Source organism: Larimichthys crocea, chromosome XIII (genome assembly GCF_000972845.2).
Source record: "Larimichthys crocea isolate SSNF chromosome XIII, L_crocea_2.0, whole genome shotgun sequence".
Taxonomy (NCBI): Eukaryota; Metazoa; Chordata; class Actinopteri; family Sciaenidae; genus Larimichthys; species Larimichthys crocea.
Window position 1 is genome coordinate 18912034 of NC_040023.1, and position 20034 is coordinate 18932067.

General features: G+C 41.5%; 1 protein-coding gene across 2 annotated transcripts in view; it reads left to right on the top strand.

Moving 5' to 3' along the window:
* Positions 1–20028, top strand: part of aplp1 (amyloid beta (A4) precursor-like protein 1) — a 28593-nt gene extending 8565 nt beyond the window's left edge. The window contains exons 2-17 of one of the 2 annotated variants that reach the window (XM_010739151.3): positions 10389–10568; positions 11576–11705; positions 13206–13318; positions 13825–14018; positions 14104–14402; positions 15577–15704; positions 16791–16865; positions 16962–17120; positions 17242–17370; positions 17772–17871; positions 18011–18178; positions 18333–18353; positions 18453–18520; positions 18664–18729; positions 18830–18973; positions 19875–20028. In XM_010739151.3, coding sequence (XP_010737453.1) covers positions 10389–10568; positions 11576–11705; positions 13206–13318; positions 13825–14018; positions 14104–14402; positions 15577–15704; positions 16791–16865; positions 16962–17120; positions 17242–17370; positions 17772–17871; positions 18011–18178; positions 18333–18353; positions 18453–18520; positions 18664–18729; positions 18830–18973; positions 19875–19973 — 2073 coding nt within the window. In that variant the 3' untranslated portion in view covers positions 19974–20028. Of the gene's footprint in view, positions 1–10388; positions 10569–11575; positions 11706–13205; positions 13319–13824; positions 14019–14103; positions 14403–15576; positions 15705–16790; positions 16866–16961; positions 17121–17241; positions 17371–17771; positions 17872–18010; positions 18179–18332; positions 18354–18452; positions 18521–18663; positions 18730–18829; positions 18974–19871 lie in introns of both variants that reach the window. The other variant, XM_010739150.3, reaches the window with a different exon arrangement.
* The last annotated feature ends 6 nt before the right edge of the window (positions 20029–20034 follow it).

Sequence of the window (20034 nt, forward strand, 5' to 3'; positions counted from 1 at the left end):
CTGAGAACGAGAGAGAGAGACACTGAGTGACATGCTTGAAATTCTGTAGGGAACCAGTTGCTACGGTAACAGGGAAGGTAGCCGGCTCCTGTGGGTGGTGTTACCATGGCAACCACCCTCAGTGGCCAAGTGATGCTGAGAGGGAGAATGTAGAGGAGAGGGCTTAAAACAAAATGTGTGTTTACAGGTTCAGTGGGAAGAAGTGAGACGGACAAGGAGGACGAGATGTGAGCAAAAGCTGATGTTAAATGTGACAACAGCTGCGCTGCACACGGTTTCATTGAGTTTGTTGTCTCTTGTTTTTGCATTGTATAAGTGGAGAGCCGGTCCCACTGGCCCCAGCATTAGCTGTTTATCCTGCTGTTCATTAACAGAGCACCTCATTATCATGAACAGTAGGCCAAAGATGCTGTGTAGGGCAAGATCTCTGGGAAACCTGGGAAGAGGTCATCCCCTCAATATGTCTTTGCAGTTTGTTGGAATAAAACTAGCCATGCTGGGCCCTTTGATCAGCGGTGGTGTACATTCTGACCTCTCTCTGGGAGTTAAAGACCAGTGTTTCCACTGTGGTGATACCACATGCCTCTGAATTAAAGCAACAAACCAACATGCTGTGAAGTCAAATGTTATATGTTGTGTACATACCATTAGACTTAATGTGGTGTAGAATGTGTTATAGGCGGGATGGATCTGGGGTCTGTGCTACTTATAAAAACATCAGTTATTGCTTTTAGCTTTCTGGTCACACCACCACCTCAACAAATATATCTAACAGTGATAATAATAAATCCACACAACCACACATCGCTCAGCCTCTGAGACACGCTCTCACGTTCTCACACAGCATACATGCACACAAACACACACACACACACACACATACACACACGCACACACACACACACACACACACACACACACACACACACACATATATATATATATAAAACCTCAAAGGCTCATTTCCATATGATGCATCTGCTAGACAGGCTCCCAGGAGAGCTGCCACAATGCTATCAGAATTGTATATGTGCATAAATAAGGGACAGGAGGAAAGAGATATATGAATCTTTTAACCCCCATTCCCTCTCCATTCTCCCCCTCCTCCTCCTCTTCCCCCACCATGGGCTCCCACCTCACTCCCCATGCAGGATGTTAGGGTGCATCTTCTATTTAATTTATTGCTCTGCTACTATACATGTGTATTTACCTCAGCACAGTTTTATTTATTTGACATGCTTCAATCTAAAAGTCTCGATTAATTACGCAAAAAGCAACATATGGAATTCAGCAGAAAGAAAAGGAGCTAACATCACGTTACCTGTTTCCCATTTACATATTTGTGCTATTAAAGTGCAGAGAGCATAAGAGATCATATGTCATATGGATGAAATGCAGCCCAAAGGACTCAAAAGAAGATGAACTTGACAGACAGTTTAAAATTTTATGTATAGATTTCAGTTCCAAAGAGATTACATCATCAAGTTACATCAAGATGCTGTCAGTTTCAAGAAAACACTAAAGCACAAGATGCAGTAGAGACAGATCTGTAGAGGATTCACATACCAACCATGAGCAATACTCAAAAAGTGCATGAAGTGACAGGAAAGTAGAACTAGTGGGGAAAGATGATGGGCAGATCCAAAGGAGAATACCGAGGAAGAAAGACTTCAACCCAGATCGACTACGAAGACAAGGGTTAGGGAAAGTCAAAGGCAGAGCGAGGCGCTTGAGAGGCAGCAAAGGGCCAAGGTTTGAGATGAGAAGGAAGCATCAGATCTTATTGATGCTGTCTGCCTGCTGTTTGTCAGGGAGACCGTAGAAAGAAAACATGGATCAATTATTACAGACTTTTAACCTAAACATGTCCTCATTTAGGTTTTAAGTTTGCCTTAATCTACTTAAAGCATGCTCAAGGACATTACATTGTTGCTTTAAGACCTGAAGTCCCATCTCTCCCTGCACAAAATACACACTTGTGAGATGCCTTACTCCACTGTAAAATTAAGTTATCATCTGTCTTCGGTCTGAAATTGAAAATCCTGTTTCTTCTAATCGCCATTAACCTGCTGAATTAATTTTCGTTGCAGGCTGGATTACCAATTTCAGAGCTCCAGCTCAAAGCTAGTTAGTCGTTTAAATGAGGAATGCTTTATTCGTAGCACTCAAAACCAACATATAATAATAATAATAACAAATTGCTATTGTGGATAATTATTATTTAACACAGTTATATTTTTTCATTTCATTAAAATATTTTGAACTCTGTGGGAGAAAAGGCAACAATAGCCTGTAGAAAAAAAAATGTATTACATGTATTTGCTAATAGAAATCTGAATCTTTGAGTCCCAGATATGACACAACTTTGTTTGCATTGTCAATAACAATCTCACTGCAGAAAATCTTAGATTCAGTGGCAATTGTGTTAGCATTAGGATGTTTCAGATGGACCTGCAGTGCTCACATCTTCACTAAGCCTTTGATTCCTTCAATCCTCCCTATAGCTCTTCAGCTTGAAATGATATCCACAGGCACACAATGTTTGGCATTAACATGCTGGCATTCCCATGTTGTGTTGTTTAACAGTAAAGGAGGTTGAGCAGTGTTACGTAACAGGAAATTAATCAACAATGCTACCAGAAGAGGAAATCGTTTCAGTTTGGCCTTGTGGAAGAAGCTGAATCTTGCAGGAGGTGAATGTTTTCAGACTCTCTGCTTTTATGGCTGGATTTATCAAACATTATAACGCAGTTGTTTGTCTCCGACATATCTGCAGGAGGCAGTGGCATATCGAGGATTGTGAAAATGACCAAAGATGCTTTGTGTTTTTCTCTTTTATGGAGAGAAAACAGGCACAGTGTGGCGTCATTATGGTGCGTGACTCAGAAGAAGCATTTGTTGAAAATGTGGGTGGAACAGAGAGGCGACACTCAGCAACACAAGTATCACAATCACTTGTCTTATTCCGAATATTGCTTAATACAGCCTTTCCATAGAACTGGGAACACCACGCATTCAATCAGTTTTATGTCTGTGGGAGTTTCCTGTTTTGTTCATCTGATTGCATTGGACATTTTTTGAAGTTTTACCACGGATGTTGCTGAAATGTAAAAAAAAAAAAAAGACAGGACACATAGTTCTAACAATATTGCCTGAACAATGAAAGTAAAATTCAGATGTGTGAATTATAAAGAGAGAAAGAGAGAAGCAGGCTAGATGCCAACATGGTATTTATCATTAGTCATGTGAGTCCCAGTTGGAAAAGGTGAAGTCTCTCTTCATGTCAGTATGGGCCTTCTGTGGAGTCTCATGGTGCTATCATACTTCAGGGGACTCTGTATACAACTAAGGTTACACAATTCCAGGAGGATTTAGCGACCTTTACAAAAGAGAGAATTCAGTCTCTCTCCTATTCCAAAGCTGCTGTTGGAAAGATAAAGGTTAAAACCTTGAGAAACTATATACCACTCTGGCTTTATAGTTACACACAGACCCCAAGGGGCACAGCTCCGAGTACACATACTCCTAAATAACTACAATCATGAAATTGTTGGCACAGCCAGCCTCACATCTATAGAGTCCCTCACAGTGATGCCATCTGATGTGTTCTGTATTTTGAGCTATACTTGAAATTAAATCAAATATTGGGAGCTGGTTTTGGCTGCTGTTTCAGACCTAGATGAACCCTGGTGATTATGGGGCCATCTGCTCCTAGTGTGCCCAGCTGGAGGATGGACCGCTGTAATCTGGAATGATGAAGCCCGACTTAGGGATGGTTGCTGATGTTTGTTTTAATGCACAACCAAAAGCCTCTGTCATAATAGTTGGCGATTAAGTATTGAAACGAGGCATTACGTTTTCAATAAGTAAGTCTATATGTGGTTTACAGTCGGAAGCTATAGAGCATTACATAAAACGCAATGCAATATTTTCCACTCTGCCCATCAGTCTCTTCTGAATAGAAAATTAATGGCTTCAATTAGCTATTAGTCAGAGATGTATAATAATGAGTGTCAATGTGCAGCGCTAACCTGCTCTATCCTCCTTTGTCCCCTCTGCACCATGAGACTCTGGCAGACTAATGTTGCTACTCTCTAATAAGTACATGCCACACCAGGAAGAGGCCTGATGGAGCCTATGAATAATTAACCAACATGATTACAATGATGAATGCTCCCAAATCTATCTGGCCATTTAGCACTGGTCTAGGGAGGGAGGCCAAACAGGAGAGTGTCAGGCATTGTGTGAAAGCTGTTAGGGAGGGAGAGGGAGACAAGAGGGATATCAAGCATAGGGTGGAAAGAGGTGGATGGAGCTCAGCTTTGAGAAAAGGTGGAGGGAGGGGCACCCAAGAGCAGGAAGACACCCACTATTCAGCCATCTGTGCTGCAGAGAAGCACAAAGACATGCTCGGGAACGCCTGCTTATGTGTGTGCACGTGTTTCATACGTCCATGGTTTATGCATCAATGAGGCCTATTTGTACGTGGGTGGCTCTCTACATGAGCGATGGAAATTTGCCAGCCCACAATCGTGAGCAGTCCTAGATAACCATGCATTTCACACCAGCAATAATGAAGCTTGTTGTTTGCACAGTGTAGAGGTAACTGCAGCTAGCATAATTGCTTGTATCACCTAATGGGATTTAGTCTTCTAGTATGTAAACACTGCTACACTTGCTGTCACCTTGAACGCAGGTGAAGGTGCCAGAAGCCCTGCTGTAATTTCAGGTTCTTAGTCCTATTCGATGGCATATGTTTAAGGCATAATTAGATTAGTGTAATGTCAAACCGCAATACTTTATATTAGACACAAGTGGGATAAACAAACTGGCCCCTGTGATGTATGGTTGTTTGATCACATTGTCACTACATGGTGTATTTTGGTTAGATGGGATATCCCAGATCCCCGTTGCTAAATAGGGATTAGCTCCTCAGGGGTCTGATGTCTCTAACTAATTATCAGATGTCAAGCAAGTCGCCCATAATATTTCACCGGCTAGAGAGTCTGTGTTTATGTAGTAGGTTGTGTATTTTATATGTTTTCTACCAAAGCTTTACACAACATAAGCACAGATACACACACAGCCCTGTGCTCCAGGGCATGTACCCAAGATCATTTAGAGCATGGAAAATGCGCACAGAAGTATAGAACAAATTACTTAAATTGAAAGAAACACGACAGGATAAAAAAACAGTGAATCACATGTGCTCCCTGCACAGCAGCACTAAAACACTGTATCTACTTGATGCATTTACGCCATTGCTGTCCACTGTACCGTCTGGCAGCAACTTGTAAAGGGTGACACATGATGGGTGGGCTCTTACTTTCCGCCTCCACCGGTCTGGCTTGCCTGCCAGGGCCAGGAGATTGCATCATTACAGAGGATGAAGTCATCCTGCAACATAAGGGTGGAACAGGTGCTAAAAATTTAATTAGAACAGGGTGGAAGAACATGTAAATGTACTGCCCTTGCCTAAACTCAGCCCTGACTGACAGAAGTATCTGCGCTGCAAGATCATATCTGTCGTAGGCTCTTATTTTGAGTGCTCCACTCAGCAGCATAATTTCCTCTGCTAGAGGGATATCTGTGAAAACATAATTAACCATTATTATATCTGCATCAGCTGTTCCACAACTTCTGGTACAGGGCACAATGTGTTCTTGTCTCTGTGGGATCACTTAGTTTCCTTATGACGCTCTCAGTAATGGTGACATGTGATTACGAAGTGAAGCAGCACAGTCCGTATGCAGCGGATATGGAGAAGCAGAGCAGAGAAAAATACAATATCAAGGGAGCCAACGGAGGCAAAGAACCTGGTGAAGAGGCAGAAAGCCAATCGATGCTTAATATCACCAGGTCCTTATTAATGATGCAGCATACTCTGCAGTGGGGAGCTGCCAGGCTTCTGCGCTGTCTGCCTGTTCAGCCTCATCAGCACTAGGACGTGATATGTGGGACCCAACAGCACTGCCTCACCAACCTCTGAACGCCCCCGCCCCCTCCATAGCTTGCAAACTGTACTGTATAGGGATGCTTCAGTAAACTACAGTATTTTCTCACTGAGACAAGGAGAGCGGCTCTGCATCCTGTCTTTTACTGGAGAAGCATAAATGTTGACAGATTGGGAAGCATTATTGTGAAGCCAACTGGATCAGTGTGCCTCAGCTTCTGATGGAGAATGAGAATGTTCAGAGAGACTTACACATGTATGCTCACACCACAAGAGTTTTAGTACGATGAAGTCCAATTGGCATCAAAATGGAAATTGTGCATGACAGACACGAAAAGACTTTGACCGCACAATCTAAAAAGGAATTCCAGCTATAAAATAAAACGTGGACAAAACAGCTCAATCAAGTCACAAGAAAGTGATTCATTCATTGTAGCAAAAGATATTTTTAGCTGTGAATGAAAGCCTAATCCTCCACAACAGAGGATTATTGTCTGTGTCAATTTAATCTGCATCTAGTGAATACAGCTATGTGTCCACTAAGGACCTCAAAGCATTGTGAGAAAAGCATGTTTTAGGTTGAAATCAGAACAGTATTAAAATAGTCAAAGCACTAATGAGCACTAAACAAGTGCTGAGTATAGCTGAGGCTGGTGGGAATGTAGTTTTAGAGGAAAAATCAGGGGATCATCAAGTATGTCTGTATGAGATTTTTCGCTCAAAGCTAAAAATATCAACCTCATGGTGGCACTAGAGACAAAGTCAGTACGCTTCATCTTTTGGTGACCTTGAATGTAAAATAATTTATGCAAATATTTCAGGCTGGACCAAAATGGTGGCATAACCAACCGATAAACCAACTTTGCCATCCATAGAGCCATGCTGCTTGCACTTACCTATTCACCTTAGCTGCACTAACTGGCAGTTGATATAGGAGACAATCTGTTGTGTATATGTTTTGTCTGTATGACCCAAAGCTCAGGAAATGAAGTAGGTGAGTGCACAACTGTGCAGACATTTTCCTTTTATTGTAAACAACGCCACACCAAGCCGCACATTAACCTCCCTGCTTTCATATACATATACAATCTGCAGAAAGTTCTTTGACATTTGACTGTTGTTATCAGGTCGACTCTGCTCGTTGCTCATGATTGACCAATTTTCCATTTAAACAAGATTAACAACTTGGCAGACAACAGCACATTGCACAATACTTGTGCAGCTGTTTCCTGGCAGGGAGTTGATTTGACAGACATACCACTGATATTTGAATTGGGACTTAAGAATAATAGACATAATGCAATTAACTGAACAAAATGTACATTAAAATGTAATTGCCTGGCCTAAATGTAGAAGCTATACAGTTTAGTGTAATATAATTATTAAGGCTGTGACCAAACATGATCAAATAAACAAAGCAAATGAAAGCAGCAGGCTCTTGAAACAAGTACAGTCAACAACAACATTCACTGGAATGAAATCCAGCTTCCAGCGCCATGCCTCGGTTCAAGCACAGTCTTGCCACATGTTCCTCAGACAACTTAGTATTGCAACTGATTTCCCAATTCTGTGTGTACTCTTAGTAAAGAGAGGTCCACAATCTGACTAATCAACATGATGCACTTTGTAAATGACGATGTGGAATACCACAAAATAAATTTCTACCCAGAAACTGATGCTTACTAAAAGTATTTTCACCATTTTTGGATATGAAGAATAAAAAGGACTGACGCATAATGACAGTTTATGTTGCTGCTGCAAGATGAACAATGAAACAGCTACAAAGGCACTGCTAGGCATTCACACAGCAGAGCAGAGTGAGTCCATTTGACGTCAGCCACTGGATGATGTTCATATGATGCCAAGCCTGTCTGAAGGGGCGAACCGGTATGTGGAGAATCCAAACTGGGTCAGAAGCAAGCAGTTGTCCTGGTGCCATGGGGGAAAAGAGCCACAGAGGTGTACATCTTAAAACAGTATTTCTTATGAGGGGTTATCACGAGAGGGAGATCTAATCTGGTCCCAGATCAGTCTGGAGATTGGATGTGCGGCCTTGCCGTGCTGGAGGTCAGGGCCTCAGGCTCCTGATGGACTACTATTGATTGGGGGGGAACGTGGCGATACAGTTGCAGTCGCTCAACATTGATTTTCTGCAAGTGCAGTAGTGGAGAGCAGGCAGAATGAGAGAGCAGGACCAGGGGTAGCTGCCAGGTTATCTTCTCAAATATCCGGAAGTTTTTTTTTTCTGCCTCTTTTTTTTTTCCTTTGTGGCACTGACCTTCCCCGAGTCAAAGAGATATATCTATTTAGACATTAGCTCAGCAGCTACACTGGACAGACTGTTTCAGCAGTTTCAGCAGTGGTTTCTTGTGCTTATCCAACAATACACTTAACCAATAAAAAGCTCCAATTCAGCACAGTCAGTAACTAACACAGCCATTCAGTTGAGGAGAATATAACATTTCATGCTGTGAAAGTAGAAATAAATGTTTAAATAAAACGTATTCCAAATTATAACAGTTTAGCAAATCATACTTTTGTTATTTGAGAATTTCTGAATATGATTTCTGTACCGTCAAAGCAGCCTTTGTTTCCATTCATTTATCTGTGGGGTGATCATTAACTTGCAGAGACTTGAAACTTGAGATGAGTAATCCATCACAGTGGAGATGTCAGCAAGTGCTGACAGCCAAATCTTAAGAATTGGCTGCAAAACAGCTTCGTTTCACATAGCAATAAAAAAAAAAAAAAGACAAACAATGGAAGAATATGGGAGAATATGCACAACAAGACAAGGGGAAAAAATAATTTTGTAGCATTTTAAAGCGTTCGAAGCAGAAAAATTATTAACGTGGTTTAGAAAATTAATTTATGTTTACTGTGATCTCAATCTACTTTAAAAGCTTGTGCTAATTGATTCAAACAATATTGATGTGAATTGAAAAAAAGTAAGGTAGGAAAAATGCAATCATAAATCTTAAAACACTCTGTTATACTTCAGGAAATGGTCAGCAGTAATGAAAAGCAGATACGTAATTTGTAAGAAATCTGCTTGGACATGCAGAAACACAAACTCCTCTTAGCGTAATTATTATGTGCAGACTGCTCAGGGCTTATTATATTTATTGTACATTTACTCAAGGGGTTTTATATATTTATTTTTATTCTTTATGAATTTTAATTAGGACTTCAAACACTTGAGCTCCGGTCGGCCGAAGCAGGGCTTCCCTTTGATCAGGCGTCACTCTCCCAGATTTTTCCTCCTCCATTTCTTCCCTTTGGGCAACTTCCTTCTAATTGGCTCTGCGTCGCTCGGCTTGTCTGTCGTCAGTAGGTCTATCTCTCTGTCTGTCAGCGCAGATGAAAGGATAAGAGCTAGGTGGCTTCGGGGTGCTGGTTGCCATTTTGATGTGTTTGGACAGTAAACATTATCATGTGTATTCTACCATGAATTTTACTGTCAAATCATGCACCAAAAAACCCCACATCTTTTACTTGAGCTAAGTGAGTCTGCAGTCTGTGTGCACATCTTCGGTAAACAACTCATTTTTGCGCCAGAGATGACTCAGACATTCAGTGGAACATGGTATACTTTCGTACTTTCTCATGATTCGTGAGGGCTCACTGCTGTTTTGCTCTCTGAAAAATCTGTTTTGTCTGTTAGTGTAGATTAAGTCCTTCTCTGTGCTGTTTATAGAGCTTTTTCGGCCCTGCCTAACCCATCCCCTCCTTTATTCCTCCCTGGGCTCTCTCTGTCTCTGTGCTGTGTGTTAATGTAGTGAAGTGGCCCATCGGTCAATGAGCTTGTATTAACACCTGACTCCCAGCCCTAGCTGCTGTTTGTTCCCCTATGTGGGGTCCCCTGGGCCCTCCCCCAGGCAGAGGCAACATATCCCATGATCAATAACAACATCCTAGATGGCTGCTGGAGGAGGGGAATGAGGGGTGAGAGGGGTGGGAAGGGGGGCACAATCTTTTACATACTCTTGTATATCTTTGCAATACACCTTCCTCTTCAGCCACCATTTGTCAGCTGTCAGTGCTGTCAGCAAACAGGGAGCACAGGTCGATAAGTCAGGCTTTTTATTGGCTTCTCTTGTCATTCACTTCAGGGTTTTTCTGCGGATCTCTTCTGAATTTTTGGGTTATTCTGTTAAAGCTCGCAGTTTGCAATCAGTTCGCCTGTGCATTAGCTTCCGCTTCCTTCCTTTACATTCTCATTTCTCTCTTTCGATCTTTCTCTCACTCTCACTCTTGCACCCTGGCTTGCACTCTTGGTCTAATGTTGGATATTGCCTGAGTGCATTCAGAAATTACCTGTGCACCCGTCCTAGATAATCTTTAAACACAATATTATGTGCCACTGTGTTTGTATCGACTCCTTCTCACCTTCTCTCATGTGTCCACCCCCCCCACTCTCTCCTATGCTCTCTAGGCCCTTTCCATGACTGAGGTGAATGGACCGGGCCCCCAGGAGGTAGAGCCGCAGATTGCCATGTTCTGTGGCCGTCAGCTTCTGCACATGAACCTACAGACTGGCCAGTGGGAGCCAGATCCTCAGGGTCGCCAGGGTTGCTTCAAAGAGCCCAGTGAAATCCTGTCCTACTGTCAGGAGGTAGGGTCCTTGCAAGAGGAACATAAACACAAGCAACTGTAATGAACACCAGTCTGCATTAATACCTCTCACAGCAACATTATCTAAAATCAGAATCACTCTTAATGGCAAAGTAGTCTGAAGCTGGTTTTAAAAGAATGTAGCATGAAATCAACAAACCACTTCTTTTTCTGTAATTTGGTTTGTCTAACACCTGTCCTATGAATCTATATATTTAATCATATATAGTGAAGTGATAGTGACCTGTTGAAACATGTCACTATTTCATTTGTGCCACCATCCACTTTTCCTCCTCTTGTTACTTGATATGTGTACTCGTTAACATTTACTGTAAGGTAATCAATGGGTCACATACAGTACTCTCCTCACATTCCTCCTTTAGATATATCTTTTTGAAGTGAAGGCAACCAAGCGCCATCTGGAGGTTTAGAGTAGGCACAGAGAGCAGCAGCAGCAGCAGCAGCCTTGAGCCTGAATGGACTGTAATGCGATTAGCTGACAATAGTGTATCTGTGGAGGCTTTTACACAAAAGCCTTCCTTTTTGCCTTGACATTTGTGAAAAAGAGCATTTTAGTGTGCATTCAGACTCTGAGCCAGCTACATTTCTCTCACGATTAAACCTCATTATGAGTTTGTGCTTCAAATTATTGGCCTAGATTTTAAATAAAAGTAGTCGGATGTGAAATTGGAAAAGCTGAAAGAACAAGAATGTTCATTTAAATGAATAAATGAACTACGGTATGCCATGTCTAACATGGCTTCAGAAGAAGGCCTTAGAGAATATGTTGCATGACTCCCTCTCCCCACTGACTGTGCTCTCCACCCTCTTCTTCCCTGATCTTGCTACCTTTATTCTCCTTTACCCTCCCAACCAATCCCTGAACCTCTTCTCTAACCAATTTTTCCCTTTTACACTTCTCCTCTTGTCTTCAATCCCCTCTGTTCTGTCCCATCCATCTATCTGTTTCTGTGTCTCTGTCGTCTCTGCATGTACCTGTGCGTCCAGGTATACCCAGAACTTCCGATTTCCCACATAGAGGAGTCAAAAAGACCTGTCACTATCCATTCCTGGTGTAAGAAAGGTTGGGGCCGCTGTCAGGCACACCCCTTCATAGTCCTGCCCTACCGCTGTCTAGGTAAGAACAAACTACCTCACAACCATTAGATAATTACACTACCAATCATACATACAGGCATACATTTCCTGCATATCCTTGCCATCTGTTTATTATGGATTTTGCCTTTATTTGATAGTGGACAGCTAAAAAGGAAAATATGGGGAGAGACACATGGGCTGACAAGCAACAAATAGTATTTATTTTCTTGCAGAGAGTTAGATGAAAAGATCAATAGCACTCCCGTGTCTGTCCATTAAATATGAAGCTAAAGCCAGCAGTAGGTTAGCCTAGCTGTGTACAAAGACTAGAGACAGGGGAAACAGTTGTTATAGTATTTGTATGAAATAAATAAAAATGGTGCACCTTGTCTACATATAAGTCTGTTTAATGGTACCGAGAAAAGTAAAGTTTAGTTCCCAAGATGTTAAACTGTTCTTTTTCTTATCTTATTGAGATGAGATACATTTATTATAGAAAGGCTGAATATTTCTGTAAGATTTCATGAGCACCAACTTACAGCCTCAACAACAGGTTCAATTTTATGTTCATCCACAACAACACATCCTTTTGTATGTATGGGATTCATTTAAATTACACCAAACCTAAGCAGCTACATTACATAAGGTATATTTAATAAAACAAAGAGTGACCATGATTCTGTGTCAAAGCAGAAAAATACATGAATTTGTTCAAGCCTATTCCACGAGCAAGACAAGCATGATTTTAGTACCTTTTACATTGATTTAATTTCTGGCATTCATCACCAAAACTCTCTTTGCGTCACAGTTTTGTGTTTCTATCAGAACTGTAGATAGGCAGCTGTAGATGTACATTTAAAACGTACTGCAGATAGGCCATGCCTGCTATGAGCCACTAGGGGGGCAGATAGGCTAACAATGGATGACTGAATGAATGATCGAGTAATGAACAGTGAGTCACCCTGGATTCGTGAAGCATGGTGATTTGTATGCACTGCGTCGTAGGACTGGCTCTCGCTTGTCTGATTTCTACTGTACTGTTGTGTGGGTGAACATTTTCCTTTATGCATGAGCCCTAAAAGAACAGCGCGTGATAACAGTGCTGTATGAAGTACTATCCACTATAAAACCTCTTCTCTGTTTCTTTGTGGTTTATTATTGTATTCAACAAAATAATTATCTGCATTTATGATCTCTGTAGGGTTAATTAATGTTTCATATTCACTTTCAGCAAAGCACATTTTTACTCTATCTACTTGACTTGCTACTGTAGCTGCAGTTCATCTGTTCAAAGTGGTTGCTCATTACACATTTATACTTTCTGTCGGTCCTAATTTATGCACCCCGTCTTCATCTAATTATTCTAGTCCACTGGCATATTCTGTTTCACGTGCTCTGTGGGTCGTGCAGTTTGTGCTTACATTTGTCCCGATGATATTCATGTTTGATGTTCCAAGTTCAAACACAGCACTGAGTTTTTACTTTAATCTTAAGTTTGACTCATAAAAAATACTCACCTTTTCATCCATCTTGCTTACAGAGGGCGACTATGTGAGCGAGGCCCTGCTGGTGCCCGACCGATGCCGTTTCCTCCACCAGGAGCAGATGGATTCTTGCGAGAGTCTTGAGTACTGGCACAACATCGTTAAGGAGGTGTGAAGGGCAGATAAATGGCAGTTGTAAATTTTTTTAGACATTTGAAATTGTAGAATAAAGACCCATGTATGACAAAAAGAAAGGTTTACAGCCATGTTAAAGCAGAAGGTTGAATTTTATGGGACTTTTCACTGGTGCGTGTTGTAAATGTTAAGTTTTCACTTAAACATTGAACTTTCCAGTGCAAATGTAGAACCTCTTGGGTAGCCACAATAGCAGGCTAGACCAGACAAGTCTGCACAGTGGTGTGTTGTGCATCACATCATTCTTCAGTACGCCCACAGTACCTGGGTGTTATTAAGCAGAAAGAGCAGAAAGGTGTCAGAGTTCAAGCTGTAACACTTCTTCATAACACAGCCAACTATTTATATTCAGAGATGAAACCAGAGACGAATTTAGAATTTACAGTTTTCATGATCATGTTAACATAAAAATATCAATTTAAACCTCTGCATACATTACACATGTGTGTTTTTAACTTTATCTGAATGCCTCCCTCTCAGGAATGTGTTGCAGACAATCTGGAGCTCCACAGCTATGGGATGCTGTTGCCATGTGGTGACAAGTTTCGAGGGGTCGAGTACGTGTGCTGCCCAGGCCGAGGGAGCTCCAGTGGTAAAGTAGAGACAGAGGAAAGAGACATCCTCGCCAATCTTCAGACATTCACATCCCAGACCAGTGGAAAACTCAATTCAGTGTAAGATGAGCTTGACCACACGCAGATGTTTGAGAGTGACAGATTGCATGTTAGCAGTTGTCTGACTGTTTTCACTTTTCCGCAGCACCAAAGTGACAGGCCCAACACAAAGCCCCTCACCTGACACAGATGTGGATGAGGCCGATATGGAAGAGGAGGATGATGAAGTGGTGGAGGAACAGGATGAGGAAGAGGAGGAGGAAGTTGATGAGGACGAGGCAGAAGAAGAGGAGGAAGAGGAGGCAATAGCTGTGAAAGATCCAGAGGACTATGAATACCCCATTGACTCAGGTCCTTACCAGACATCAGACTATCTGGACTCCTTCTTCTACGAGAAAAGCCACAAACCCACCACCTCTGCACCTCTGATGAAGGGAGACAGCTGTGAGTGTCATTTATTTATTTCAAATCTTCCAGTGGTTAGTAGCAGTTAAAACAACAATAAAAGGACTAAATAGCTGCTGAGAGTGTCACTCATTGCTTTCTCAGTCTTAGTCTACAGTGTACATCTCTTGCACTTTTTTAGCCTGTAATGAGAGGGTAGCTCTGTTCTCTTCACTCTCCCCCGTGTAACTGATGTATACATGCGGTAAATGCATGTCACTGAATATATGCACACATGTGCCTCTTTCTAAATATACATGGGGCCTGTATTTGGCACTGCATAACCACAGCAAGATCCAGGCCTCACAGAAAATGGAGCAGTCGACCACCTAACTGAACTTGACTAAGAACAATATAAGGATCGTAAACCAGAATGGTTGTCTGTCCGACTAAAAACGTGATTTAAAAAAAAGTTCAGGTTTAAATCCAACAGTATAAACTCTTGTGATGCTTTTTGTTTAAACAAAACAAAAAAAATGTTTTTATTTAGATAATCATTATCTGGATACAGTTGCTTTTAAATAATGTTAAAGGTATGTAAGTAAGTAAATGTGAAAAAAAGTGATGCAACAAGGAAGTATTGCTGCATACACGAATACACATGTTGCTGAGAGTCTTTTTGAAAGTTTCCTAGTAATTCCTGTTGTACTTACACTTAAAATAATATTAAACTGGTGCATCCTGGTAGCCCACCTGGTGTGAGTCCTTGCTTCAGCAGCTTGTGTTCATCATCATGTCTCTCTATAGCTATTCTGCAAAATAAAGGCATAAATGTATAATAAAAATAGATGAAATAATATTAAACATGTTTATTTTCTGAAGAGTATGCCCTCTCTTTCACAGATAAAACAAACTCAAGGCGGAATGGGATTGTTATTTCAGAATTTTTGGGGTTTATTAAAAAAATTGAAGAACATATCGTAATGATTCATCTTGTGTGTTACACAAAATGATCGCTCTGGTCCGTGGTACTATGCTGGGTTAAAAGATATAATAATCTTCCAACCAACGTCTCAGGACAAAACAGGTTTCAGATTTCCCAAACCCCTAATTGTAGGGTAAAATTGCCTTCCTTGACCGGGGCTGTTCTTTTAATTAATTTTATTTTATTACTCTCTGGCTCTTGCACTCTACATGCCAGTAATGATCTCTGTTTTCTGTCTTTTTCATCTAGTGACTACTCCTCGGCCCACAGATGGCGTTGATGTTTATTTTGAGAAGCCGGTGGATGATACTGAGCATGCCAACTTCCTGCGTGCCAAAACAGACCTGGAGGAGCGTAGAATGAAGCGCATCAATGAGGTGACTTTCACAGGGCTAAGAACAGGCTAATGGTTTTTTGGCTGTCAGGTCGGAGTTTGGACAGCTGATTCATTAATCTGGGATGAGACTCCCTAATCTAATTCTCAGAACGACAAGGGCACTGGCCTGTACATGTTTTACAGGGATGCAAATAATGAAGGAGTAATAGAAGTTTCACATATGCCCTAAAAAAAAGCTGTGATAGTCATAGTATACAGGTATACAGTATATTCCCATGCACGATTAAGCCTTATAATTTCAATAATCAATAAACTAGCAGTACACATAAAAGTTGATAGCATTGCACATGACTGTGCATGTCTATGTGTGTGTGTTCTCAAAGCTGTTTCTGTGCAAATTCAAGATAGCCTTATGCTTTGGGTTTTAGCTGTGGTATCACACACCACAAGCATGGTGTTTTCATCATTGCCATCAAGCCATATTGCTCAATAGTTTCGATGGGCAGATGCACAGTTATGATGTCTGCAACATTTTTTTTTGTCTATATCAAACATTCCTCATGATGTAATAAAGGACGTTACAGTAAGACAGCGATTGCCCCATTTCTTTAAATTCTGTTTGTTTTTTACATTTTTGGAAATACCCTTATTTGCTTTCTTGCTGATTTTTGTTGTCTTGTCTTGTCACTGTGATGTGGTATTGCTACCTGCGGATACTCCAGGAAGTCACTACGCCCAATGATGAAATAGTCTCAGCACGCAATCCCCATTTTTACTCTTTTGTACTGATATGATGTGTTAGTTGGAAAGGTTTAGAGGTGCCGTTATCTGGGCTAGGCTGCTGTTGATATGATATGTGCTGCATGAGTGGTACACGGTCAAATCTTCTCATCTAACACTCACAAAGAGAACGAATTAGTGAGTTTTCCAAAAATGTCAAAGTATTCTTTGAAGTCAAGTTTTTAAAACCAAAGTTTGAATGTAGACCAGTGACAGTGTTAACAGGTGTACCATTTAACAAGTTATACACATTATACAGCTATATGATGTTGCATGCCTCTTTCTGTGTGCTGTTTATACAGGTTATACTGTCAGATACTGATATTATGTCTTTTTTATTCCTTAGATCATGAAGGAATGGGCAGAGGCAGACAACCAGTCAAAGAATCTGCCAAAGTCAGAGAGACAGGCCCTGAATGAGGCAAGCAGACATTAGTCAACCTGTTAATTTAATAGTTTCAGTTCTCCTGTGCACTAGTCTTACTCATACTTATCTCTATTGCCTTTTCTATACCAGCACTTTCAGTCTGTGCTGCAAACACTGGAAGAACAGGTTGCTGGTGAGAGGCAGAGGCTTGTGGAGACTCATCTTGTCAGAGTGGAGGCCATACTCAACAACAACCGCCGCCTGGCCCTGGAGAACTACCTGACTGCTGTACAGTCTGATCCCCCTCAGGTAAGTCCTTCATGGAGTACAGAGAAGGGAAGAAAAACAACGTGAATAGAAAGTTAATCCTTTCAACAAACACAGATCTGTACATTTATCATGCTGACGTTGTCCTGTCTTCAATTTCCAGCCGGAGCGTGTGCTGCAGGCTCTGAAGCGATACATGGCCGCAGAGCAGAAGGACCGCAGACACACTCTCAGGCATTACCAGCATATTGTGGCTGTCGACCCCCAGAAGGCTGAGCAGATGAAATTCCAGGTGTGTGTTTGAGAGTGTGTCAGAATTTTATATTTTTTTTCACACACACACACACCTGTGCTTTTGAGATGCGAGGCTCCTTTTCTGCTGAAATGTACAGAACATTGTGTGCTGAGGAGTTAGTGCGTGCCACAGATAAGTTAATAAATACTGAAATGACAGAGGTGAACCAGCTTCCAATCTTCTTTTCATTAAACTCAAATCAAAGCCAGATTCTGCTGACTTCAAAAGCAACGTTAGACACATGAATCCATAAAAATATCTAGCTAGACTTTCATTTTTCATTCATTTAAGGAACCAATCACTGCTTCTCTGTTCACAGCTAAGAAGAGTTGAACACACACTCATTGTTTGAACTCTGTTGGCACTTTCTAAGCTGAATGGATTTTTATCATTCGCAGGTGTACACACACCTCCATGTAATTGAAGAGAGGATGAACCAGAGTCTTGCACTGCTGTACAAGGATCCTTCCTTGGCTGAGGAGCTGCACAATGATATCCGTAAGATATTACCTACGGTTACCCATCATTTCATCAGTTTTGAATAATGTAGACCCCTGCATGTGAACTCTTTAAGTAATAGATGTTGTCAGATATCTGTCTAGATCTGTTTGCTTTTTGCTTTATGCATCAACTATAGAGGAGCTGGTAAAGGCAGAAAGGGGAGACATCAGTGAACTCATGACCACCTCCTTCTCTGAGACCCGCACTACTGAAGAGCTTCTGCCGGCAGAGAGTGAGGAGGAAAAGGATGATGAGGAGGAAGAGGAGAGAGCTTTCCAGAACAGGCCTTATCCTCCCCGCATTGGTATATATCCACATAATATGCATATACACACACACATACACAAATTCAACATCCTTAAATCAGCCCAGAGTGTGTAACTGACATGAAAAATGACAAACAACTTCCCATAGACTGCTGTTGTTAACGATACCTTTTCCCTCTTTTCTCTCTTAAGAATTGCAGTCTAACAAGAAAGGTGAGCTCATATTTCACTGTTTACAATGACTGCAGAGTTCTGTATTTGTTACTTTTGCTTACAGCTAAATGTTTTACTGTGCTTTGTCTCTCTCCTTAGTGTCTGCAGTCGATGAATATGATTATACCACATCTGAGAGAGGCCCTACTTATGAATATGAGGAAAAGGTATGATGATGATCATCTAAAAGGCATTCACACTCTATCCCAGTTCAATAAATAACATGCTGAGACACAGAAATATGTGCTTTGTTACTGTTTAAACATTTCTGTGTCCTAATTTTTTTCCTTACATATTTCTCTCCTCTTAGATCAACACCTCTGTGGAGCTCAAGCAGGTTGTCAACAAGCCTCCAGAGATTGAGAGAGATGAACTGGTAATAAATTAGCATTAATTCAAATTCAAATGACCTGATTTAATTTTTGTCTCTACATATCTACCTTGTTTAATGTCTCGCTGCATGTTTCTGTCCATAGCAACCTGATGCCTTGGAGACGTTTAACCGTGGTGCCATGGTGGGGTTGCTGGTGGTGGCGGTGGCAATCGCCATGGTGATGGTGATCAGCCTGCTGCTGGTGCGCAGGAAGCCATACGGCACTATCAGTCATGGCATCGTAGAGGTACGACCCAAGATATGCCTTTATTTTAAGCAAACTCAGACTAGAGTATTGCTACCAGTCTCACCAATGTAAATATGAAGCAACAGCCAGCCAGTAGTTTAACATAAAGACTGGAAATGGGGTTAAACAACCAGTCTGGCTCCAAAGGTGAAATAATTTGTGTACCACCAACCAGGAGCAGATGCCTGGCATCAAGCAGAGACTGTCATTGAAGAATGAGACATTAGATTAGTGATTTAGTGAGCTTTTTATGTACTAGTAGGCTAGCCTTTTATGCTAAGCTAAGCTATCTGGTAGCTGGATCCAGCCAGTTACATTTTCATGTAACTCTCAGCAAGAAAATAAACATTTCACGAAATGTCTATTGTCTATTCTATAACTATTCCTTTAAGAGGCAGTTAGTGGTTGTGCAATGACAGAGGAGATAAGATGAGTTGAAGTTTAGGACCACACCTCAAACAGTCTTCCTGTCAATCATCTATGAACGCCATTCTGCCATTCATGCCTGTTAGTTCCCTTCGTCTGTGCATTCAGCCTCAAAACATCCAATTTGCTTAAACTTAAGCTACCACCAGGACTGAAATATTTCAAAACTTTAACTCAGCTCTTTTCACTTCATCAAAACCATAGCCTTTCATTGTACAGCTGCTCTGACAGTCAGTTTCTCTTTATTCTCAATAAGGTTTTCGGGGGTCTCCCAAGCCCAGAAGGCATAGTAGATCCTTTCTGAAGCCTGTTCACGTCGCAGTAATCATCCTGCCCCTGCATCCATTCCCCTCCCCCAGTCACTACTCACACTTTCTATAACTGCTGAACAGTTTCTTCAATTGATGGTGAGGTCCTTGCTTGTAAATTTGTCTCTAGTGTGTAATAATTGGAGCTTTTGTGTGTCTCGCAGCAGGTCGACCCCATGCTGACACCAGAAGAACGACAGCTCAACAAAATGCAAAACCATGGCTATGAAAACCCTACCTACAAATTCTTTGAACAGATGAACTGAGGTACAGGGGCTGCCAACAAGTCATGCCTGCCCCCAACCCTCCCCCCCCCCCCCCCCCCCC